This window comes from Vanessa cardui, chromosome 9, assembly GCF_905220365.1.
Source record: "Vanessa cardui chromosome 9, ilVanCard2.1, whole genome shotgun sequence".
Taxonomy (NCBI): Eukaryota; Metazoa; Arthropoda; class Insecta; order Lepidoptera; family Nymphalidae; genus Vanessa; species Vanessa cardui.
Genome location: NC_061131.1, coordinates 14244212 through 14271733, shown reverse-complemented (window position 1 = coordinate 14271733; position 27522 = coordinate 14244212). Strand labels below are relative to the sequence as shown.

Sequence of the window (27522 nt, the reverse complement as noted above, 5' to 3'; positions counted from 1 at the left end):
GTATAGATAAGAATAAATTGTGTAAACACTGGCTCGAAATTTTATTATGTTTTTTTAGTATGGTAACATTGTAATTTTGATACAGGATTTGGATCGTTGTTGGTTATATGTTTTGAAATATAATTATTGTTACCGTGTTTTATAACGGTGCCAATTCGTTGTACAAAATCTACACTCTCCAAAACATTGCTGTCCTTTTCTTTTGTGTCGATTCGACAAGGATAGCAAGACTGTAAAAGCTGTTAAATGAGTTTAGTTTAGAGATTGTGTACAACAGATTCCGCATCTAATAACAGTCACTAAATATTTAAGTTTAAAATGTTTAATAATAAGTCAATGGTAACTAAAAGCATTTTGTAAAGTTTTTAGTAATAATCCGCGATCTCGTAACGTTTTAAACTTTCATAACCAGAATTAACGAATTTAATAAATTGTGCATCGCATTTTACGCAGTTAGAACTAGCACGCACTGGTAACTTTTGTCACGGTGACTGTTTCGTCACTCTTGTCGAGTCCATGAATATGTAAGAAGGTGCGCGCACGTTACGACGCGACGTTACAATTGGGTGACATTTGTGTCTTCATCTGAACATATTCACGGATTTGACAAGAGTGACGAAACAGTCACCGTGACAAAAGTTACCAGTGCGCGCTAGTGCTTATTGTGTACTGTGTATATATTTTTTTCTATTTTTTGTCACTATGATATTTTTATTTTTGTAAAATTAATGTATTTTATCTTTATATGCATTTTACTTGAAATTTGGTACAGGAAGATATAACGTTATTAATTTTATGTTATGTATTCTTTGAATTGTTTCTTTAAGTAAGGCTTAATTATATTACCTATTTAAAGCGTACTTGAAATTTGATATTAAAAATGTTAAATGATTGATAACATTAAGCCTTATTTAAGGTTGATTTTTTTTATAACTTGGTTTAACAGACTTAATTTCAGCGTCTTATTAATAAACGCATCACAAATATAACCTAACTCCAATGCACCAAGTTTTGTTGGATGTACAAAGTTGGAATATTCAAGTAGATTTATATATATTTGGACCAAGTATGGTTACTTTATTGATTTATTTTTCTTAAAAAGTAAATTGGCCACAGATATTTGTATCTTGTAAAACATAGTATTTATAATGGATTTCGAAAGTTTTTCAAGTTCAATTAATCTTTTATAATCAATAATAAGTGTCAATATTTAATCGTTTAACTGATATTAGCTTAAAATTCTGCTCTAACAGATAAATTTTAATAAAACCTCGTTGACTTACCATTTTATCGTTAATCAACTATTTTTATGGGTTTACTACAGACTAATGTTGTCTCGCTTCCGTTTATGAGGAATAGGTTTGTATGACAGTGACAAATAATATAGCGTTTGTTAATGGGACGTTTTGACTTACTACTGAGATATTGTACTTGGTGTTCCTACATATCTGTTAATAAAAAATAAATGTAATATAAGTGTAAAATTCTTTTATTGTGCATCAAATAAATTATTATTCAGTCATACATTCTATAAAGCACAATTATAATTAAATATTATTTTATAAATTAGCTTATTATTAAAAAATGAATAATCTTTATTCCAATCAGCATATTAGATAATATTATCACGTTTTATTTTATAATTAATAAATGCGCGTTTGCAAATAAATTCTCACATCGTAACGGCCACAAACTTTACGTTACACAATTGGAAATTTTATTTCAAGTCTTTGTTACAAGCAATTTTACATTCAGACAAGCTCACTTTTTCCTTATAACTAATATTTGTTACCTTAAAATATAGTATAAAATCACTGTATGAAAAATTGTTAAATTATCGCGTATAACATAATGTTTTACATAAAATTCTAAAATCTACCAAAATGGTATTTAAAGATACTGCAAATATGGGTTAAGGTTTCCGTCTAGTATTCGTTCTCCTCGTCGAGTTCACCCTCGGTCGAGTCAACTCCTACTTCCTCGTAGTCCTTCTCGAGGGCAGCCAAGTCCTCGCGAGCCTCCGAGAACTCTCCCTCCTCCATACCCTCTCCAACGTACCAGTGGACAAAAGCACGCTTTGCGTACATCAAGTCAAACTTGTGGTCGAGTCTAAAAACAAAAAGTAAATGTCATGTTGGAAAACAGTCGACTTTTCTCATTCTTGAAATGAAACTTTACAATAATTCTAGTATTTTTTTTCGGAAAAGTGGGGACCAGTGGCATTTTAAATTTTGATTATAAGTAAGTTGGTGCAATGCTTAGTAGTAGTCTATAGTATACAAATTGAAACAGAACTTCGATTTTGCTATATAAAAAATAATGTCAGTAATTGTTAAAACAAATAAACTGTTTGCTAAGTGACTGAAATAAGAATTATCAATTGTTTACTTATCACAGCATTTCAAATTGGTTTACAAGTTGAAATATTACTATAATATTTATGTTGGTCCAATGTTGGTACAATATACCAAATATTGGAGATGATTATTATAAATAAGGTAAGTAACCTGGCCCAAGCCTCTGCGATGGCGGTGGTGTTGGATAACATGCAGACGGCGCGCTGCACCTTGGCGAGATCGCCGCCTGGTACCACGGTCGGCGGTTGGTAGTTGATGCCCACCTGTTTAATAATTTCAAGATAAAAACTGGCCCAACATTTTTCTATATAAACTGGAATAGCATATACTTTTAGTGGATACTTTTATCGCGCAAATTTTGCTCTTGAAGTGCCGAGGAAAACTAGTTATTATAAGGCCAATGAACTCAGAGACTCGATAAAAGAAACTTTTTGTTGATTCTGATATGGCTTGGGTAATTTATTTTTGATCTAATAATTATGATTCTGGGTATTTTACGAATATATTTTTTATTTTATGTGTTAAAATCGATTAAAGTACCTTGAAACCTGTGGGGCACCAGTCAACGAACTGGATGGTCCTCTTCGTCTTGATGGTAGCGATGGCGGCGTTCACGTCCTTTGGTACTACGTCACCTCTGAATGATTAACAAAAAGTTATACCGTTATATTAACTTGGGCAATAATTTGCACATCAGAATTCCCTTTATCTTAGGTTTTGTCTAGCCATGACTCAATATTACCAAGTAAGCTTAGCATGTATACGCCACTATATATTGTCATAAAGGAGAGTAAGCAACGTTTTAGTAAAATCAATTACGTAATTAACTATAGTAAAAGATAATCAAGTGTTATGATTTTCATTAAAATTATCTAATTTATCTCTTAATTGGTATTTGCTGTTTAAACGCCTACTTTATATACCTAATAAGAGATTTATTCCATACCTGTACAGCATACAACAGGCCATGTATTTGCCGTGACGCGGGTCGCATTTTACCATCTGCAAAAAATAATGAAACCATTGCTAATGAAAATATTCAAAAAGTTATTTTATACATTAGTAATATCTAATAAAAGAACATCATTTCTATATTTATTCACGTAGAGTTTTTGAGTTCCTTAACTGAAAAACTACTAAACCCAAAAACATAAAATATTTACCAAAACATGCAGCGCGCTTTGGACTTGGTTTTAGGATTAGTATGGTTTTATTACACGTGGCAGACGTTTTGGCTTTTATAAAACAAAATAACATTATCAATTAGGAAACCTATATCTTCCAATTGTAAAGCATTTCGCGCTGGTTTAATCTTAGACGATAAGAAAACTACTAACATTAGACTTTATTCATCATCTTCATCCGTGGTTCTTAAATCTGCGTTTATTACTTACTCTAAAATAAGATAAGAGTTAAAAATTATTTATTACGCAATAAAATATATAAATGAGTCAAATAAAAATTCTAATTTGGTAATAAATATAATTGGAAGTAAAAAATGGCTTCAAGTTATCTCAGTTTGGCGGGCCACCAACTTTTGTTTGGCACCACAACGAGATCTTGAATTAATCTGAACTTCCGAACTGATTTTTTATTGCAATGGTATGAACTGTTGCATCCTACCAATTACATTATGAGCGGCCAATTACATGCGGTTATGAGCTCGAGATTCTTATTTAAATAAAAGTTTGGACTAAGAAATTGATAGTTATTTTTTATGTCAAGAAGTTCTCAGAAGCGACTAAATGCATTTGATCGTCTATACCAATTTGTACAATATATGTATCATTATCGGTATTATGTTTATACATCTTGCTTAACTGTTATTCAATACACCCATGTATATCTATTACGACAGAGTTATTCGACATGGATCCCATTCCTACATAGAGCCCGCTGGTGTACTGCCAAATATCATAGACAATAACTATTAAAAGAGAATGAGATTTCTGCATAGACAATTTTACTACATTTTACGGTTTGATGTATTCCTGATTATTTGTACAAAAATAAATTTAAAAGACGAAATAATATACCTGGTTGGCGGGTTCGAAGCAAGCGTTAGTGATCTCCGCAACGGTGAGTTGCTCGTGGTAGGCTTTCTCCGCGGAGATGACGGGTGCGTATGTGGCGAGCGGGAAGTGAATGCGCGGGTACGGCACCAAGTTGGTTTGGAACTCAGTAAGGTCCACGTTGAGAGCACCGTCGAAGCGCAGGGATGCCGTGATGGACGACACAATCTGATGAAATTCGAAGTTGGCTACTAGTAAGGTATCAAGTCTGGCAAGTATCAAGTATCTCTGTTACGTAAACCAAGATGATAAAAATAAATAATAAATAAATAAATATGAGACAACATCACATGCATTACTCTGATCCCAATGTAAGTAGCTAAGCACTAAGCACTTGTGTTATGGAAATCAGAAGTAACGACGGTACCACAAACGCCCAGACCAAAGACAACATAGAAAACTAATGGAAAACCTCAGAGTGGCGTACCCATGAAAACCTGTGTACACATCACTGGACCATGGCGGTCGTCTATGATAAAGTTGGCTTGTATGTTTTAGTTACTTTGTTTCTACAAAGTACTCGATACTCTATCTAGTTATAATAATAACCGAGGTACCTATAAAAGCATATGTTTTTGTATATATCGAACTGCTTTGACTATAATGTATGTACCTATATACTTATTAATCTAAAATGCTGCCAATGGAATACATGTTATACCCGCCATATTTTACATATACATAACAATAATTTAATATACGTCTATTTTATAATAATAGAATCTCAACAGCTATAACAATCTAGAAAGTAACATTAAAATAAGAAAATACAATTAAAACATGTTTTTAATTGTACCAAAGGTTTTTTCACGGTACCTGTCCTATGAGTCTGTTGAGGTTGGTGTAGGTGGGACGCTCGATGTCCAGGTTGCGACGGCAGATGTCGTAGATCGCCTCATTGTCGACCATGAACGCGCAGTCCGAGTGCTCGAGGGTTGTGTGGGTCGTGAGGATGGAATTATATGGCTCTACAACTGCCGTTGACACCTAAGATGAAATAAGAGATTATTGTAAATACTAAGTTTCGATAAAACTTATGTATATTGATTTTTACTATTCAACTTAAAGTAACTTTCGTTTTGATTGTTCATGTCCATCAAATGATGTTGTAGTAAACAGATTAGTTATTAACGCGCAAAAAGTGAAGACTAGAAAACGTCCTAATTGGGACGTTTGCCTTTAGTTGTTTTAGATAGTAATACGTTATAATACATCATAATTACGTAGTAATACGTTTTGCGTAATTAAAACATCTAGTTATCTCTTTTACTTATTGTTTTTATCAAGCTATCCTTTTTACTTTTAACGAAATGTAAAAACAAACTAAAATAAACGGTCCCCGGAGCGGCACACTTTTTTCTGTTGTTTAGTATGGATATAACATATCTGTTTATTAGAATATCATTGTGTCCATCAAATTAAATTAATTTTATTCAAGTAAACTTCACAACAAAAAGTTTTTGAATCTCGAAACTCGCATAGTTGTTCTTTTCAAATAAACAGATTTACATTGCTGTTCTTTACTATAATTAATGTTCTGTGATGGAATAATATAATAGCTAAAAAAATGAATACAATTTAAGGTAAGCCTTTTTGGTGAAAAGATATTTATAGAGTGGAAGAACTTACTTGTGGTGCAGGATAGATAGAAAATTCTAGTTTAGACTTCTTTCCGTAGTCGACGGATAGACGTTCCATCAGTAGGGAGGTGAAGCCGGAACCGGTGCCTCCTCCAAATGAGTGGAAAACCAGGAATCCCTAATAATAGACATAACCATAAACAGTGTATTTTTTTTAAAGAATAATTTTATACAATACTGCAATCAGGTATTATAATTTATTAAAAGGAATAATACTCTTATTTAAAATATGTAATTTTATTTAATAAAATAACCGCCTTTTTTGAAGTAACTTAAAAACATATTATATGAAACTAATAAATCGGTTAAAATGTGTAGAAGCGTTTTTTAAATTGTAGTAATCAGTTTGAAACTCCGTAATGACTAGCTATCTAAAAATATGTAATTAGCTATATCGACACCTACGTTTAGTGTCTTATATTACCTGGAGACCGGTGCACTGGTCAGCTAGCTTCCTCAGCCTATCTAAGACGACATCGACGATTTCTTTGCCGATGGTGTAGTGACCACGCGCGTAGTTGTTGGCGGCATCTTCCTTACCAGTGATAAGTTGTTCAGGATGAAAGAGCTGACGGTACGTGCCGGTGCGGACTTCATCTGAAACAATAGTGATGTATCTCAGAATTGTTTTACGATAGTAAGTTACTATGTGTTAAAGTATCGAAAAATTAAGGTTACTCGTTACTGAAATATTCATACTTAAATTGAAAATATCAAACGTCATAATGGTGATTTCGTGTTACATTATTTTTAAAATGTCCAACTATCAGTTATGTGATCAAATCGTCCATATATCTACATTGGTGCGGTAAGAAATATTATCCATCACTTTAAACAATGCATAACTAACATGCCTTTGAGGTGCTATGTACCTTATGCTTGTAATTCACCCTTCAAACCGGAACACAACAATACTGAGTATTACTGTTTGGCGGTAGAATATGTTGTGAATGGGTAGAACCTACCCACAGTGACTTGCACAAACTCCTATTGCCAAATATATTCACTATAATTCAAGTTTTTATAGAGGTCACACCAGAATAATATTTTGTATATAAATTACTGACATGAAAGTAATTGCGTTTTGATTTGACCTACAGATAATACTTACGTGCTTTATTCGTGACTCATTACAAGTTCCTTAAAATAAATTTGTATAAATTATATTATGATATTTGTAATCTATTAATTAATAATATAATAAAATATACTTGAAACGTGAAAAATTACGTAATATATTTTTTCTACGAATTTGTTTTTGTATTTACGATACCTTTATAGCAATCGTCATTTTAGAAGTTTGCAGTGAAATTATTAATCAACCACATGCAATGCTAATATTAAGTTTTATCATAAATTGTCTTATGTTCGTATTTAATATGTGTGAGACTAGAGTCTTAATGCGACAATAATTATTCATGCACATTATGTACAATTCTTTCATTTAATTGTAATCGATATCAATAATATAAGCTAACATTGTATTGTGTATAAAGTGAAATGTTCTTTAATTAAAAGTTATCGTCATAACGGAAGATGTAACTGCTAACCTTCACAATGTATCCGTTTTACAGATAACATAAAAACTGGGTATTGAATTATTAATATTTCTCACATTAGCAAGTTCTATGGGCGGTGGTGACCACTTATTATTATATTCAATTTTTCCTTTGTCCTAGATAATGATAAAACTCTTTCTATAAAAAAAAAATGTTTTCTTCAAAATTTGTGGCAATCTGTGGCATTTCCAAGGATAGAATAATTATTGCTTTATTTAATCAAATGGATCGATAAATTTGTAACCATCCAAATTTATGTTTTTTTTTTTATGTGTATTTGGCGGAAGACTATACGGTTTGGGTGTGACAGAGAATCAGTAATAGAATAGTTAATATGAATATTATAATATAATTTTACGTTAGTGGGTGTGTTGTGAATACGTTAATTTACGTTAAAAGGTTTTTCTTGTATTAACATATTCATGTTTCGAAAAAAATACTTTTATGTATACGTTAATGTTATTAGACTTTATTTATTTGCAGTTTGTGTATTAATTTATTTTTCATATAATTTACATATATACTGTATTAATTGTACTAAGAAAAGGATCTATTTTCATTCAGCCAGAAAAATGAAAACTGACAGTATAACTTTTTTTTTAAGTAAAATTTGCTTCTTAGGCCAAGTCACCGAGTGATGCCATCTTAATCCCTTAGCTATTTATATATTCATTTACATTTTATAAATTATAAGAGCTTTTAGATATTCAGTTAAAAATAGACTTGGCGTTATTATCGTCTGACTGGCGATGGCGGCTTGGCCGAGCATATCGGCTTAAATTTCTAACGCTCGTATGCAAATTGTTTGATAATGAAAAAAAAACATACAAAGTGCATTGCGTATGCATTTTTCAAATAGCGGTATGTATGTAATTTTATAGCAGCTTACTACGCGAATGCAGAAAGTGTTAAAACAATTAGCGCGAGAATTCTCTTCACTTTTTTATGTGAATATTCCGATATTTCTGTACTCGACGGAAGCAAAATACAAACACTTTTTTTCAACATAAGCCCGTGAGTTGGTTTTCAATGTAGTAATATATCTTTGCTCATAGATAATATCGTTATAGAACTTATATCGTTACCTTTTTTTAATAATATAACAAGTGATTAAAACGTTCTTAGACAACGGGGAAAGCTATTGTATTCAACTAGGCCAGTAAAGAACTAAAATATAAAAAGAACAACGGGCCTACACTAAGCTCTACCACCAGCAGGATTAAAAAAGACTTGCAGATTAATGAACTTCAATTATTTTCACATTGATCTTTATTAATTAAGTAAAAAAAAAAACTAAAATATATTATATTATATATATGAGACAACATCACATACATTACTCTGATCCCAATGTAAGTAGCTGAAGCACTTGTGTTATGGAAATCAGAAGTAACGACGGTACCACAAACACCCAGACCCAAGACAACATAGAAAACTAATGGTAATCTAAATCGACTCGGCCGGGAATCGAACCCGGGACCTCAGAGTGGCGTACCCATGAAAACCGGTGTACACACCACTCGACCATGGAGGTCGTCGTAAAAATAGATCAAAACAAATTTCAATCAAATAAGTATTTTTAAATTAAGCACAGACAGACTTCAGAAATCCTATTTCACGGCTGATTGTCTATTCAATTGATCTCATTCTTCTACGAAAAGCGTGTTTTTAAGATAAAGAGCCATTGCGGTGCGTTCAGGCAATATACTAAATTAAGTATATAATTTATATTCCACCAACCTGCATTAGAACAGCGTGGTGGAATATGTTCCAAATATTTTCCTTAACGAAAGAGGAGGCCTTATTCCAGCAGTGGGAAATTTACAGGCTGTTACTTTAAGTATATAAATTGATTATGTGTAACTTATTTATATATATGATCAAATAATTTCTTATTACTTTATATATGTATACGTAGATTGTTAGATACATAAACAATTTAGTGTATCTATTGGAGTTGTATAATGTAAGTCTGGATGTAATGACACGGTACGCTGTAATAACGGGGCACTTGCGGGTTCGATGCCCGTCGGATATCTCCTCAACGAGGTTTTGAAAGATTTAAGGCAGATTACATCCTGCGATCAAATCATGAACAATAATTCGCTAAATTGTTTCTTTTCTCTTTGTTCAAGAAATATATAAATAAGCATGTTTTGTATTAGGAAAGGGATCTTCTGTACATTTGCGTTTTGAACTGTTTGATCGAAGCTGGAGCTTCGATGTCACCATAATCGTAATATTTACGGGCGTTTGTTTAACCCACTCGTCCACAGATTTAATTTTAATTATTACATTACAAAAACTAAATTGTAAAAATTGTATGTGTATGTAATAGTTTTTGCTTACAATATTTTCTAAGTTAATGTTTTTCAAGAAATTCATTGATGTCAACTTTCTTAATGATACATAGCATGATACATCGTACATAGGGCCAAATGTTGAAAATGTGTTCCTACTTTACAGATTACATTATTAGTAGCTTCTTTGATTGTTCTCCTCTAATTTTACCGTCTCGTCAGCTCTGCTCTCGTTGTACATGTTATTTAGTGATTTTTTCCCAATTAGCGATTGGGTAAAAATGTACGTAAGGCAAAACATGGGCCATGTATTTATTTTTTTATTATTATTAGAGTATTTTGTCGTAAAAGAATAATAGACGGCTTTGCACTTATATTATGAGTAGGTACATAAAGATAAAAAAATATACCTATGTTTCTCAGTCAAAGACAATTTCTCTATGTAAAAGGTTTGTAAGACATTTTATAAAACATTTTATAATTAATTTAATACTATATAAATAATATTCTGTCGTTTACAATCATCCTTAGATTATAATTTGCGCGTAGGTTTTTGTCTGATTCAATCTCAGTACAATTAATTCCAGCTCTCAGCCACGCTGCGTCTTCAAACGTATTTATTTAAAATAAATAAAGATGGCTTGCGTGTAGTATGACTTTATATTACATACTTATTGTAACAGTATATATTCAAAAGATCATAAACGCTTTGATAGTAATAGCAGACCATAAAAATAATAATCTAATCGTGACACTATAGTATTTTTTTTATGGTATAGGTTGGCGGACGAACATATGGGCCACCTGATGGTAAGTGGTCACCATCACCCATAGACAATGACGCTGTTAGAAATATGAACTATTCCTTACATCGTCAATGTGCCACCAACCTTGGGAACTAAGATGTTATGTCCCTTGTGCCTGTACACTGGCTCACTCACCCTTCAAACCGGAACACAACAATACTGAGTACTATTATTTGGCGGTACAATAACTGATGAGTGTGTGGTACCTACCCAGACGGGCTTGCACAAAGCCCTACCACCAAGAGGTTATATTATTCAATATAAGCGAGCAAAAGAAGAAAGCGTTTGCTTCTATCCTGTTAAGGTTAAGAACTTATTTTACTAAGCCGCTTCGATGATTCCTGGCAGATACTCGAATACGTGTAAAAATTGTCCGTGAACTTGAAACTAGCCATCTTTGGTCAATATGAAGATAAATGGAAGTATTTTGACATTTATTATAGGAATTAACAACATTAAATGCTTAAATATATATAAACAAATATGAACTAAAACCAGTTACTGTATAAATCTTGACCGCGTGGAATGGTGGCAAGAATGCTAGCAGCATTTCCCTTTGATATGGAATAATTATTAATATGGAAGTATTAATTCGACTATTATTCCACTGATTAGTAGACTATGCTGTTAAAGATCTATTAAGCTACATGCTAGGGGTAGATGCTGCTTATTATTGAGAAACACCATTAATTTGAAGTTGATTGAACTTATGATTTAAACTTACCGACAACAGTTGGCTCAAGGTCTACGAACACGGCTCTAGGGACGTGTTTTCCAGCGCCTGTCTCGCTGAAGAAGGTGTTGAAAGAGTCATCTCCTCCGCCCAGGGTCTTGTCGGACGGCATCTGACCGTCGGGCTGAATGCCATGTTCCAGGCAGTATAGTTCCCAGCAAGCATTACCGATCTGAACACCAGCTTGGCCAATGTGGACTGAGATGCATTCCCTCTGTAAAGAAATTGTACTAATTAGGATATAGAAAGAATTATCTACGTAGAAACTGCAACTGTAATTTAGTTAATCGCTTATAATAAATGTTTTATTAATTTTGATAAAGGTAGGCTTTTGATAAAGGGCCAATAGGCTTCCTATGGATAGTACCTATCGCCGCCCATGGACATCGGGAACTTTGAGAAATAAGTATTAAGCCCGTTTTCTTAAATGTTCCCAACCGTTATCCGTGTCATTTCGTATTCACATTCCACAAAGTGTTATTTTATAATTAATTTTGCAATACAACTGATTTATTTGCTTTTAATGTTTTAACAAGAATACTAAGTGCTTATTTCTATAAAAATAATTCGTTTCCCTCGACATTACTAAGTGGGGTAAGGACTGTATCATAGCATGACTATGTACCTATTAAAAATATAATTCGTTCTATTAACAATATTAATGAATTCTCATCACACAAATGATATTTTTTCAAAGGTTTCGCAGTAACGAATATTCACAAAGAGCTCCCTTTATTAGTCGAAAGCTGACGCACAATTGTGGTTATTGTAAAGAATTTACGATTCACTCCGACCTAACTGCGACGTGTCACGTTTTATTCAGGACTTTCATGTAATTGCCTTCGTATTAGCGTAGGTATGCCTTCCATTATATTTGAATAATTAGGTACTTTTCATTGAACAAATTCATTGTACTTTATTCTACCTATAATATTTTATTAAAAACCTTTAAATGTCCCATTTTTGTCTGAAAATCACTTCTCCGATTAGAAGAACGATTGGAACCGAATCGACCACGCTACTCCAATGCTTGTTGATTTTCAGCCGTAGAACACTAGATGTATTATAGAAACTAAGTTAGCACATGATAGTTTAGTGGTGCTCGCTTTGGTTTCACATCTCGGCTAAAGATGGTTAGAAATATCCATAATGTATCGACCAAATTTCCTATGAACCATAAAAATGTAATCTCTGTTACGTAATAAAAAAATTAAGACATATTTTGTACATGATTATTTTTTGTTATTAGCTGAATAAAAGTTGAAATTAGACGATACTTCAGCTGAATTTTAATGTTTATTCTATAAATAATATAAAACAAAGTCAGTCTTAATACAGTTTCTGTCAGTATCTCGTTTGCTTCTTTTAAGTGACTCAATTAATTTTGATACAGTTGACTAATAGAACGAGCGATAAACGAGGAATGTTTGTATATTATAATTTGTAGATATGTGTACAAAATGGCTGAATTATTTTGTTTTTATCTAAAAAATGTTCGTACGCTTCTACAACAAACGCTACAACAACCTTAGGAGTTACGTCAAGACAATATGCAGAACTTTTCAAATATATTTAGTATCATAGAAAGTACAGCGATAGCATGTGTCTTCTAAGAAATAGTCATAATAACTGTTTTCATACTAAAATATAGTAGACTATAAGTTTTTATACGAAGCCATTTTCTCAAATTAATCGTTGGTAATCCTTACATTTAAAGATTGGTTTTTCACTATAACATTCGAACGTACACAGTACGCGATATCATCGCTTTGAAATAATTTGTAATGAAAAAAAAGAAAAGTTGTCTTATATGTTTTAATGCGAGAAAAAACCCATCGATTTTATTGTTTAAGTTAAGACGGTAATATCGTCTCGTATTGAGTCTCATTTTGATTTCAGTTTAACGATAGACAATATTATTTATACTTCCTGGTGCTCCAGAAACCGAACGTCAGGAGTCAAACGATCTCGATTCATTTGTCAAATGATTAATGTGTGTATTTACGCATGAATTGTTTCACGATACACTTCAGCGATCATACGATTTGTTATATGTATCTCTTAACGTTATTAACAAGGTATTTTGCTATGGTAATTGGAAATCTAAATATCCATACTATTCTATGTAACCGGTACAGCATAGTAATTATATTAATCGAGATTTTTGTTTCATTTGAAATGAACGATTTTTATATCGATTTAAAACTAATACTTATTGCTAAAAGGACAACTAATTAATTTCTTTTGAACCCTTGATAACAATGGGAGTAATATTTCAACTTGGAAAAATCAGAAATATACTTAATAAAACAAAATAAAGCGGATTATTTACGGTATTTTTACGGATCTTTTTAGTACGTGTGGGTATCTTGTAACTGAATTTTAAGCGATTGCCAAAACACAGATTGTTCTGAAATTTTGCATAACATTTTGGTACTGCTACATTCATTTGCATACTAAATGTAATTCGATCTCGTACATGAATTTTACTTTTTATTAATACTGACACGGTCGAAAAAAACTACATTTACGAGGCTTTTATGTTAGTTAAACGACTTCAGTGCTAACTTTTTATGTTTGTGGGGAGGATAGGGTTAATGAAATATTCCAATATGCCATTACAGAGTTGTGTTTGTACCCGATGCTTGATGAGTTCGATGCACGCATTCTGCGTGTTTATGTTTGATTTACTATTGATATCAACTGATTTATAGTAATTATAGTATACCAGACGATCACAAATTTGATTCACTATTGTAATTTCACACTATGATAGCGTGTAAAAATAGCTTGGCGTAGACTAATAGGCGTGCCATTTTTTTGTATATTTTCATATAATCTATACAGACTAGGTGTCTAGGCGTATGTTTAACTATTAAAAAAGTATTAATGAAAATTCATAGCAGAAATATATATCAGTAAACATTCATGATACAAATCATTACCTTCCTTTATATTTTAATAAAGTATTGCTTGAAGTTCCAAAAGGTAAAAAAACATAATTTGAAATTATTATTGATTACAAATGTATCAAAACTGTCTGTTTCCGAGTCAAAATAGTCAAGGTACGTTTCTATGATAGAAAACCGAAAATACTTTTTTATCTTTGCTATTTAATAAATTTAAATAATTTGTCCAAATTCATAATAATATAATATTTAAAATCATAAACAATTTAAATTACGATTAACTATATATGAATGAAGTATCAAGATTAGTTAGCATCTATCACCTCAAAGAAATGCTCCAATGCTGGTCACGTAGCTGTATCACAACTATCGGCACAGCCGAACCTTTTGTTTGGAACTTCTCAAGCGTAGCGTTCGCTATCAACGATTACTATAATCGGCTTCTCAATATTTTTTTCAATGAAATAAAAAACGAAACTAGTACTCGATCGCTATAGAACGTTTATTGAGACTTGTTTAATTAGCAGGAAATTTAAAGCGCGACAACTAATATAACTCTCCTCCTTTAAATCGTCATGTTATTGTGTTAAATAGATGCTAATCTTTACTTACACGTGACATTTTAAGTAATACTTATATTTCTTATAGTGTCAAAATATATGAATACTAGTAGCCGCTCGCGGCTTCACTTGCGTTTTAGAGTATTGGTTATCTTGTTTCAGGCAAAAAAGTAGCCTATGAACTTTCTTTAGAGTTCAAGTTTGCTTCGTAACAATTTTCATGAAATTCTGTTCAGCGGTCGTGAAAGTACAGACAGTCAGACAGAATTACATTTATAATATTAATATAGATTGATTAACCTACCCCGTTGCCAAGTTATGTGCAATCCGCCTATAATTTTTTTGTTCTATCTTTTTATGTCCCCTTGACAAAAAACATTTTCAAAACTCTTGTTTCTTTTAATCCACGTCGTTAATTAAGCTTCTTACATCAATTTACCGTTTAACTCCTTAAATGGTGTAAAATAAATCGACCGTAATCAATTTTAAACCAATTAAGTGGGTGTATTTTTCCAATTACGAGACAAGATCGTAAAACTATAACAATTACAATCCCACGCATCTGTAAAGTCTTGTTATGTGAGTTCAAAGATTTAGGACGGATAATTTTGTTTATTTTATTTGGTACTTTAATAGTATTTACTCTTAAATTTGTTTGAGCCCCAAAATCGCTCTTTGATAAAGTATGTATTGGCTATGTATTCATTATGACCCACCCATAAACGATTAGTTGAATTTGAGTGACTACGAATTCAATATACGTTATTTATATTATCTACTAGCGACTCGTTCCAGCTTCGCATGGGTGCAATGCTGATACTAAATATACTATAGAACCGCATCAAAATCCGTTGCATAATTTTAAAGATCTAAGGACCTATACATAGAGAGAGTGGTAAGCCACTTTGTTTCATATGATGTAGTGATCACAATAATACCAACGACGTAACGGTGACATTTTGAAACAATTATTTTACGCGCCCTCTGAACTAGTGACGTTATAGGTTTAATCTATTACTTCTATGTTATATGATTGAAATTATATGTCTCAACGGCGAGGGAGAATGCCATATAAGTATATGTTAAGCAAATCTCAATGTCAGTATTTTAAAGGGTTTAAGGAAATGTTAATTTAGCTATCAAATTGTATTCTTTATTCAACACTTTCACTTTATATTGTACTATCCAAAAGTCATTTATAATAAGAATAGATATTATAGAAATAAAAGCTATAGATTTCATAGAGCCTTTGATTGATGATGCAAGGCAATGGTACCACCTCGTACCCTCTCCGATTTTTACTTGCTATACACGTAAACGTACTGAAACTATTATAGATTAAATGGGCCGTGTATTTCTATTATATTGTTAATGGGTTATATTGATTTTGTACTATTTCGTTTTTCAGTTTGAATAAGTCAAATTTACCATTATATAGATCGATAATTGCCTGCATTGTAAGCACTGATCGATACATGTAAAAGAGTACATAATTTCTTACTCCTTATCATCAAAAATATGGCCTTAATTTAAAGATAACCTTATATTACAGTGCTTTTACAAGAATTTACTTAAGTTTAGAAGTGTACGCGCAAGCCACTGTGCTACTTCGTGTACAGGCTTGGATAAATCAAAGCCTAGAGAATGTAGAGTCGCACAATCCTGCGCATTCGAGCGTGTCTCTCGTTGCCCAGATGTGCCTACCTGTGTGTGTATCTATTCCTGGTCTTCCTCATATACTTCATATCGTATATTATGTATAAGCTCCGGTACTAAATGACCAAACTCTTACATTGAACTCTTACAAGAAAAAAAACAACTGTAAAGTAATTCATTCATAATAATATTAAATCAAATTATTACGAAAGATTTATTAATCTTTCATAGTTTAAATATGAAATAGTTATAATTTTAATTCCTTGAAATGTCTGACAAGAGGACTGACGTTATTTTTAGCACTGATTTGAATTACGATGCACCGGGATAAGAATGCATTCCCGTCACGATCACTTGTTGTGTGACACGATTTGATTAATTGTTGCACTTGTAAATTTATTCAAACTTCATTTTACTTTCATGATTTACTTTTCAATAATTAATTGATATGTTTTTCACGAAATTATTTAGAATCAGACTAATATTCAGAATGCGAAACCAATTCAGACTAAATTCTTATGTTAATTAAAATACTAACTTAACTCGAATAAATGTATTTCTAATTTGTATTGACTATTATTCTTACTAAAGTGCTTACTCAGACATAGTATGTTGTACAACAGGTTTCATTTATGTGTTTATCGGCAAGGGAAGTAGACTTCCCTGCCCATCCCTTTCTTAAAAAGCTATAGGGTTACTTAAAACAACACGATCAGGGGTGTACCCCTTGTTGTATGATATGTTGTATTTATTAAGTATGTATTACACGAATGACATTAATAAATGTTCATTACACTAGACGCATATCTATTCTCAAAATTGTTTTTAAAGTCAAAACTTGAATAGTATTTTTTTAAAACAAATCTATATTTATATGGTGTATGAAATGACGGAAAAACCTAAACGACGATTATTTTAACCATCCCAATCGTTAGTCTCAAAACGTTCATAAGCCGCCTCTGTTATTACATGTTTGCAAGTAATAGTCATGGCTTAGGGTCATTGCACTCACTAGTTTTCTTCGTCGACTGCTATACACAAAAAGTAAAATAACATTAAAAAATGCAAGATGATACACTGAATCATTCCTTTGTTAATTTACACTTTTATGTCCAGTCATAGCTCTGCTTTTTATGGATAAAGTTATCCTTATCTGGACTCGCTATTACTTTTACGTAATATTCACAGCTACTTTGTGCCAAATGTGTTCAATAGATTTTGTAGAACATGGAAGCTGAATTAGCTTCGAGATTAAACCCTAACATTTTAAATGTGATTTTAAATAAATACTTGTTAAACATAAATAAATATGAATTAGTGTAGCCGATGTTGAATAATAGTCATAATAAAAGATTATTCTGAAAAAACAAACTCGATACTCGAGTCATAGCCAATGATGTTCTAGTAAATTTATTAGAATATCATTCGCCATAGCTGAACACGATCACGAATTTTAAAATTTGATATGCGAAATTTTTACATTTATTACATTCAAAGGATATAAATTACACATACAATTCAAATTCAAAATAGCTCACCACGTAAGTTATCGATATTTCACGAGTGAGATACGAATTTAACTCTTAGAGAATAACACTCATCATATATTCTGCTGCTAAACAGCAATAATCAGTATTGTATTATTTTATTACGATTTGAAGTGAGTGAGGAAGGATTAATATACATATACTATAGTACTTTCGAGACTATTTACAATATGAAAAAAAAGACAGAATATTACATAGAATACAACTTGTAATATACACATTTTACTTGAAAGAAAAAAATGGTGGAGACTTGAAGCTTATTAGTGTCTCGGGTTTAAATTAGTTCGTTCCGTTTTTCTCATTAGCAGAGATATCAATAAGAAGCAAAAGGCAACAAAAGAAATCTTCATGGTATTCGCCATTGTGGGGCCATCGTGTTGCCTGATAGATTCGCTTTCATCTATTGTCCAGATGAATTGCGAAATCTCCTACAGCCACAGTTGAATATATTTTTTAACTGAGTTCTATATTTAAATAGGGAAAGATAAAATAATTCAGGACACAATGCTTCTCTGTTTGTCAACCGTTTCATTTTTGGTAGCTATTGGTTTAGTATTATTAATATAATAAAAATGAAAATAAAAAATAATCGAAACGTGCCAAATCATAATGTTGTCTTAAATTTTCGCGATTATTACACATTTAAATAAAACTAATTATAACGGATGAATCGCGTATATTAATAATTTTTAAACATCCCGACGTTTCGAGCACTTTGCAGTGTTCGTGGTCACCGGTAGCAACGGCACGGGTTTTATTTAAACGTGCCAAATCATTTCCTCAAATGTTTAATATCGGTTATGGAGGAATTTCGACCACTGGGTAAATATTAGCAATAAAACATCATACATCATACATCTATAACAATAAAATATATGTTATATTTTTATTTATTTGTTGCTTTTATTCTTTTTAATATCGTAAAAGTGTGAAACTTCCAATAATTATCGAAATTAATTAAATTAACTTCAGCTTTGTAACAGAGCTGTGTGTCCACACCCTAAATTTCGTCGAAAATTAATGTTTCGAGTGGGAAGTAGCAGACGTCCACCCTAGGTATAGGTTTTCAGGAGGGTTGGTCAAAGGGTAGACATTATAAGTCGCTTTAACTTTCATGCGACTTATAATGTCGCCGACGATTCAAAAACATTTCCACAAAGGTTTTTCTTTTTTTTGTGTAATATTTTACTTGGTAGTGTTAGTGAGTCGAGATGGCCTAGTGGTTAGAACGCGTGCATCTTAACCGATGATTGCGGGTTCAAACCCAGACAAGCACCGCTGATTCATATGCTTAATTTGTCTTTATAATTCATCTCGTGCTCAGCGGTGAAGGAAAACATCGTGAGGAAACCTGCATGTGACAAATTTCATAGGAACAGCGTGGTGGAATATGTTCAAAACCTTTTCCTCTAAGGGCGAGGAGGCCTTTAGCCCAGCAGTGGGAATTTACAGGTTGTTGTTGCTGCTGTTGTTGTTGTTGTTAGTGAAAGTTCTTCTGTATATATATCACGCACTCATCAGATATTCTAACGCCAAATAGCAGTACAGTATTGTTGTTTTACGGTTTAAAGGATGAGTGAGACAGTGTAATTACAGGCACAATGACATAACATCTTAGATTACAAGGTTGTCGCGCATTGGCGATGCAAGGAATGGTTAATATATGTTACAGCGCTATTGTCTATGGGCGGTGGTGACCACTGATGGTAATCAGGTATCTCCGTCTACCTATATAATAAAAAAAATATTTTATTATATTATTTGCAATTATATGTAGTGTTATGCAGTAATGAATAGAACATTTGAGAAAACTGATATAGATATTAAATTTCCTTTTTATTTAAAAACTCTCCCCAAGTGATGATATCAACTGTCCCCCTTCCAGGATACAAGAGCTAGCACTAACTAACCTTATTCCTACAACTGTCTCATGTTTCATGGTGACGTCAGACGGTCCTCGACTCAGCCCTAAATAAAGGACAGTTTCGTTGAAAATGTTATTAGCCGGTTTTAATTACGTTGGTTTGTTTTATGTCAACATTTAATGATGAACAAATAGTACCTACACATATAGACGTGGATATTATTTATCTATTGGTAACATGATTAATTATGTAGATATTCGAAACCTTTTAAACAATTGGCCGAAATGAAGTGCTCCTTTGTGCTCTCTCTTTAAAAAAAAATATTTACTATTTAATTGATACATCGTCTGTCTCTTTTTAATTAAGTCCCTTCTACCTCTATCCTGGATTGGAGTATACTTGTTGACAGAACACGTATACCATACACCGATATTAATCTCCACTGTCCAACACGAGATTCATGAAAAATTACTATTTGCATAATCACATTAACTGATCCATTTTAGCTTTTATACAGTTACTTCTTATTGTAGTAGTATTATTGGTAGCTTCACTTAATTGTTAAATGACGATTCAAAAGTGCCTGTAAAAGCCCACTTGAATAAAGTTTATTTAGTTTTTGTGTAAATTTTTCCAAGCATTATTTTAGCTGATATTTTAATTGCTGTAATTCATTTGGACTTACGATGTTTCCTAAATATGATTCACAGTAACAAGAATCGTGTCGTGTTTATCATGGACTAAAAATAAAACATCTCCCCATTTAAGAAGTCGAGTGTGTAGTACAAGTATAATCAAATCAACTCGTGGTTTATTTAGTCATGGAACATCGTTGCATCGTAAATTATTTATACAAGCATTTTGGTTTATGATTTGCTGATGTTTCATAACAAAAGAAAAGTATTTGAGTTTAAATTATTTCATGTCTGCTTCAAGCAATGTACCCAAAATTCTAGTTGCACCTTATTGTAAAAATAAGTTGCAGTCATTATTATCGTAAAATTAAATAGAAGGTTTTTTTAATACTCGCTAATAATATGGTTATGGAAAGACGTGGCTACACTGCAAGAAATATAAAATACTACTAACAACATAAATGTTTAACTTAGCAGAAATCCTTTGCTTTGTTTTTTTTTTTAAGAGTCGAGATGGCCCAGTGGTTAGAACGCGTGCATCTTAACCGATGATTGTGGGTTCAAACCCAGGCTAGCACCGCTGATTCATGTGCTTAATTTGTCTTTATAATTCATCTCGTGCTCAGCGGTGAAGGAAAACATCGTGAGGAAACCTGCATGTGACAAATTTCATAGAAATTCTGCCACATGTGTATTCCACCAACCCGCATTGGAACAGCGTGGTGGAATATGTTCCAAACCTTCTCCTTTCCTCAAAGGGAGAGGAGGCCTTTAGCCCAGCAGTGGGAACAGCCTGTAGGCTGTTGTTGTTGTTGTTGATATTTTTTATGGTAGAGTGAGGCAGTGTAACTACATGCACAATTAAGGGACACACCATCTCAGTTCCCAAGATTGCTGGGGCATTGGTGAAGTACCTAAGGGATGATTAATATTTCTAAGGGCGGTGGTGACCGCTGAACATCAGGTGACTCATGTACCGTTTATCTATTACATCAAAAATATTTTTCCATTTTGGAGTACACGTTTTACTTTTTTATACTTTTGGCACTGATTTACCCACCATTCAATCGGGAACAGAACAATTTATATTACACTGATGTCTGTAGATAGTTTATTTGATAAATTGGTAGCACCATATCATATAATTTTATTCAATAATTATTACATGTTAAATTTCTTTATAGCTTTGAATACCTATTAAGATGTCTATCACAACCGGTCAGTAACCTTAACTTCAATTCCATTAAGCAACAATTTTGTGCAGATGAGTTTGGTCACGCAGAGTCTTTTATTTTGTCGAGTTATTAATTATATTATTAATTAATTAAGGATTACTAATTTCCCTGGAGTTTATAAAGCACCATGAAAATTAGAGAATTCGATGACACCCTTTCTACGGAAACAATTCGAATTTTTTTATTTAAATTATAAGATATTCAAATTTACTGTCAACTATTCTCTACCTAATTTAAATTTATTTCCTTTTATATAGTTTTTAGTATAACAAACAAATAAATACATATTGGACAAAATCTGAAGCACTTTTATAATGGAAAATCAAAAGTAACGACAGTACCGCAAACACCCACCCAATATATTCTATATCGACTCGGCCGGGAATCGAACTCGGGACCTCGGAGTGTACGCCACTCCGAGGTGATGACGACCGGTGAATGAAGACCGGTGCACTCTACTCGACCACGGAGGTCGTCATTAATGTTTGTCCAACTATACTAAATTATTTGTAATGATTTAGGGCATAATTTATCATAAAAGTCTTTTTTTGGGTTTGTCAACTTTTAGTTCACACGCACAGCCTAATGAACCAAAGTTTTTAAACCCTCTTCGTAGGTAATAATAGTTATATATACAATTTAACAATCACAAGATAATATGAATATAAAACAAATGTATTTCGATTAAAATTAATCATGTAGGATTATTTAGTGAATTTAGTTATAATCTGTATTATTAAAATTTAATGTTTCGTAATTGGTCTGAGCATTAAAAAATAAACTATTATCATTCTAAGTTCATCGTGTATGAATCATGTATTTTAACCGCAGACCAGTCTCGCCTCTTTCCGATGTATACCAGAGTTCACAGCGACCATGATTAAAAAAATAATTTATAAGAGACTAATCTATAAGAGACTAAGTCGCGCGCGCCTTTGCTTGTGTTTTGGGGTTAGAAATAAAAAAGTCATATTCTACCTCCTTGGAGTTCAAGCTTGCTTCGTAACAAATTCATCAAATTCATTTGTTTGTCCCCAGCAGCAGACAGACAGAATTACTTTCTCGTTTATAATATTAAAATAGATTTTGATTTTAAACAAACGTACTTTCATAGCTCCACAGTTATGTGCATTAATGTACAATAAATATATTGTCATTATATATCTTTCTCTGTTGACATATCATACTTAGCAAGTTATTATTTAAAAATAATATTTTATATTTAAGTAATACAGTTAGTCAAAGTTGAATCTTGAAAACTGGTTTTAGTAATACGGACAAAAATTTTTTTTTTAAATTTTTTTTTAAATAGTGCACGCGTTTTATATTTTTGATATAGTTTGCATTATCTGTTCTCGAAATATAGAATACTGTGCTTATTAATGTATGTAATATGGCACATGTTGCTGTTAATAGTGCATTGAGATGATTCACTCTGTAATATTCGTCCAGACAATGATCGGATAGAAGTAGGCGGAGCTTTAATGCTTCGTTTTCTGATGATCTTTCCTTTGTTTCATATTGTAGCAAATACATATATAAATACACCCATGGTTGTCCACGCAATTGCATTATATGCAACATATATTTAAATCTATTTCTTTGAGATCAAAATTTTTTGGATCTTCAATGGCGATATAAATTATTAACATATTAACGAAATTATGATCGTTTACTACGATTTTAAAGACAATAATCACACAGTATAAAATAAAAACATTTTGTTTTCTATTAAGTTTCAAAACGTGGATGTACCTATGACCGTTTTTTTTAAGTATTGAAATTGGTGTATTTATTTTTTATTCAATTGGACTAATTTCGATACCAAATATTTCTTTTATTTCTACCAAATATTGATAATAATTTCGTATTTATTTATCAATCGAATAAGCAAGATAATTACAGAAAATGTCATAAAGATTTGGACGAACCTACTAATTCAAAAAATATATAAAATTTTGAAATTCGAATATCAATTTAATAATTTTAAAATTATCGTACAAAACACTTAGCAATCTAAAATACTAAATACGTATGCATAAAAAAGGGGGAATACATTGGGTGCACGTGTCAAAAGTACTGCAAAAAATATATGCGATGATTTGTAAAAAGCGATACCGGTAATTGCAAGGCTTATGTAAGTACTCAAAAGCGCGGTATTAATTTCGCATTCAGTTCGACAATGCAGCGATTGTCGTGGGGTATTTTATTGTTCATCTACATAGACCGTGTACATTATAATACGCTAGTCTAGATATTTCTCCAGGGAAAACTAACTCGTTTTTATTATTCCAAATTTAAAATAATATAGAATCGCACTGGCCACATTATCAATGACAAATATAGGTACAATTTTAATTTTAATATGATAAATGAAGTTTTATTAAAAAAGGGCAATCAAATATTTTTTTATCTGTATTTATAAACACAGGTACAGAATATTTAATAATAAGTACCTACCTAAATAAATAAATAAGAAATAAGTTTGAATAACATGATTCTTTATTATAATACTTACAATCTTTTTAGATATTTATGGTTTAAGTATTACTATGTATTTATTTAAATACAAAGATATTTATGTTTGCAAGAAGCAGGATTCACACATGTGTTGAAACCAACGATGCGACACCAGACTTGCGAGTATAAGTCGTGTAATCACGATTATACTTGCGATACGTAATGAATAACATCGAAGATCGCTGTGGTCATTGGCATTTCATTGATTGTCTTATATTTATATACTTAATATATATATTTAATTAGTATATATTTTAACCTCAAATTCTTAGTGGGATACCCATTGACTAATATTGTAGTATATAATATAAGTCAAAGTCAATGGAATGCTATTGGTTAGTTTTTTAAATTTAGCCTTGAGCATTATCTAGGAAACATAATTAAAATAATCACCAACAATAATTACAACCGAAAATAACATTTTTGTTATTTCCCAAGTAAGATACGAAATAAGTTCTTCCAGAATGGCTATTAAATGTTTACTAAAATACGAGTATAAACCACGATATAATCGATTCAATGATATTATATCGATGTTTTAAAGAAATTACTTATAATTATATAAAGAAAGAAGAAAGAACAAATGTCGAAAATTATTAAACGTTGAGTTACAGGGTAGGTATATGAAGCCACGGTATCAACATGCTCTACACAAATAATGATTAATATGTTCTTAAGATATTAAATACATACATATGAATCGTTTTTTAATTAACCTACATTAAAATAGTTTATAATAATTCGTATTTAAAAAATAAATATTCGTTTACGACTTTATATAAATATTGATATACTCGGCAATTTGCTATTTCATATTAAAATATATCGCCATTGATTATATTGAATTTTATATTATTTCAAACTAAATATATCGCCAATATATTCAATATTGAATTTTATATATTTCTGAACGAAAATTAGTAATATGATAGTATCTACAGTATTAAAACAATAGATGAAGGAAATGCGAGATCAGTAAACGAATCGTAAACATTTCCTTGAATCGTAACAATGTCAGGAAATTCTAATCTATAAAAAAAAATATCATAAGTTATTCCAAGCCTTATAACTTATAACGCCGCGTCGCTAGGTTCGATTAGCAAAATTTTGTTGTTTTTTTTATAGTCAATTTAGAAAATGGTTTTATTATTCTTAATATTACGGTGGAATCTCTAGTCAATTTGATCAGTAATAACTTATAAAGTAGATTACATTTAATTATTTATTGATACCTCTACCTGACATTTATATAAGTCCTTTTTAATTTTAAAATTAGTCTGAAACTGCATAGATATATAGATACCTATAAGTGTTACAATTATGAAAGGATATTTTGTTATTTAGTAGCTACCCGTCTCGGCTTCACACAGATTGGAGAACACAATAGGAAAGCTCTTGTTTTTTCATTTAGGAAAGTTGATATTCTTGGCTGTTCTTGCCTATCATATTTATTTGTACATAACAAAGGTACATATAAAACCTTCCCCCTAAACATTTCTTTGACGAAAGCCGCATTAAAATCCGTCACCTAACGTAATAAATAATAATAAATATTATACATTATAATAAACATTGTATGTATCATCACCAACCAAATTAAAATAAAGATTATTTGATCTTTAATGGCCTTTCTTGTATGTATGCAGTGTGAATGTTACATTATATATATTTTATTATTTTTACATATGCATGTACTTCGATAACATGTATTTTGTATAAATCATGCAAATTATTATTTATATTTGATTTGATTATATTTTTGTTTACATTATGCTAATTACGCTAAATAAAAGGTTTAACTGATAAACATTTTAATTAGAAATGAGCTTTTTTAAAAGCTCGCCATATCAAATTGGGCTTGATTTTTTCAATAGAACTTTGAACGTTTAATAACATTATTTTCCCATAGGATCATATCGGATACTAAACTATATATTTTTTAAACAAATCAATATTATAGGATTTTTATTATTTTATTATAATCGTTGGGTATAAATAGTGAAACCTTTTCTATTTATTTTCGGGAACCATTTAGGTGCTTCATTTGAAATTATTACAATTCGAAAATTTCAAACTATTTTTAAAAATCGAATATTGTGTTAAAAACTTACCATTTTGTCAAATTTGATGTAGTGAGTGAAGACGGTAAAAAGAGTGGCGTGGCGGGTTCGCAAGGCAACGCACCGGGCCGGACTGATGGCGAGACCAGGCCACCATCGGTTTTATACACTCGTGGTGGTGGGAATGGGTTATTCTGGAGTTGTTCGATATAGATTCGAAATCCCTTTAAATAATCTGATTTTATTTGCTAAGGATATAGACAGTATAAAAAAAACTAAGTTTTTGTTTATTGCTTCTAATTTGGATAAATATTAATATATAATATAATATATACTCGTATTTATTGGATCGATTATTTTGTATTTAATTTGAACCATTGACTGAAAAAAAGATAGTTTTCATGATCTGCCAAAAAAAATGATAAAATTAAACATAACAATTTTATTTTAAACTTACTCTGAATTAATTAATATACATTAAAATTATTTTTTTGGCTATTAAGTCTTAAAAGTCAAATCACAGCTTAATTTTATTTAACAACAATAAATATAAATAATCTTTGATATCTAAATTGAAATGAATATTAATTGTCAAATCAATATACTTAAAATAAATAAAACTTTAATATGAAAAAAATTAATATAATAAATTATCAACGAAACACTTCTTTTAAAAACGTAATATTTCTATCAGAAATTTTCGTAAAGATTAAATACTTTTTACACATAAATGCGAACACACATTCACTTAACAATATAAATTAAAAAAAAAGAAAAAATCAGCGTATTTGGTATTTAAATTTTGGAATGCGTCCAGAATATTGCCTCTATTATACCTATAGTACGATAAGTTCATGTATATCACCAGCTTATAGTAGAGTATCCAGGATAGTCTTTTTCAAATTTAGATGAAGAAATTGATTAATAAAATTTGAAACATCAGCTTTGAAAATAAAAAAATATTTCTCGATTTATCCCAAGCACTTTAATATGCTATTAAATTTAAAATTAACTAATATATACATAATTTATCTGAAATCGAAATAGCCTGTAACACACCACAAGAAC

At 31.3% G+C, this 27522-nt stretch overlaps 1 protein-coding gene across 1 annotated transcript; it reads right to left on the bottom strand.

Annotated features, from left to right (window-relative positions):
* Positions 1-1473: 1473 nt before the first annotated feature.
* Positions 1474-26647, bottom strand: LOC124532594 (tubulin alpha-1A chain). Its single transcript, XM_047107574.1, has 10 exons — positions 26506-26647; positions 11459-11681; positions 6494-6666; positions 6059-6187; positions 5246-5416; positions 4394-4597; positions 3304-3359; positions 2898-2994; positions 2508-2620; positions 1474-2109 (listed from the first exon to the last, which is right to left on the bottom strand). The coding sequence occupies exons 1-10, from the start codon at positions 26506-26508 to the stop codon at positions 1926-1928; spliced, it is 1353 nt and encodes a 450-aa protein (XP_046963530.1). The 5' UTR covers positions 26509-26647; the 3' UTR covers positions 1474-1925.
* Between the last annotated feature and the right edge of the window lie 875 nt (positions 26648-27522).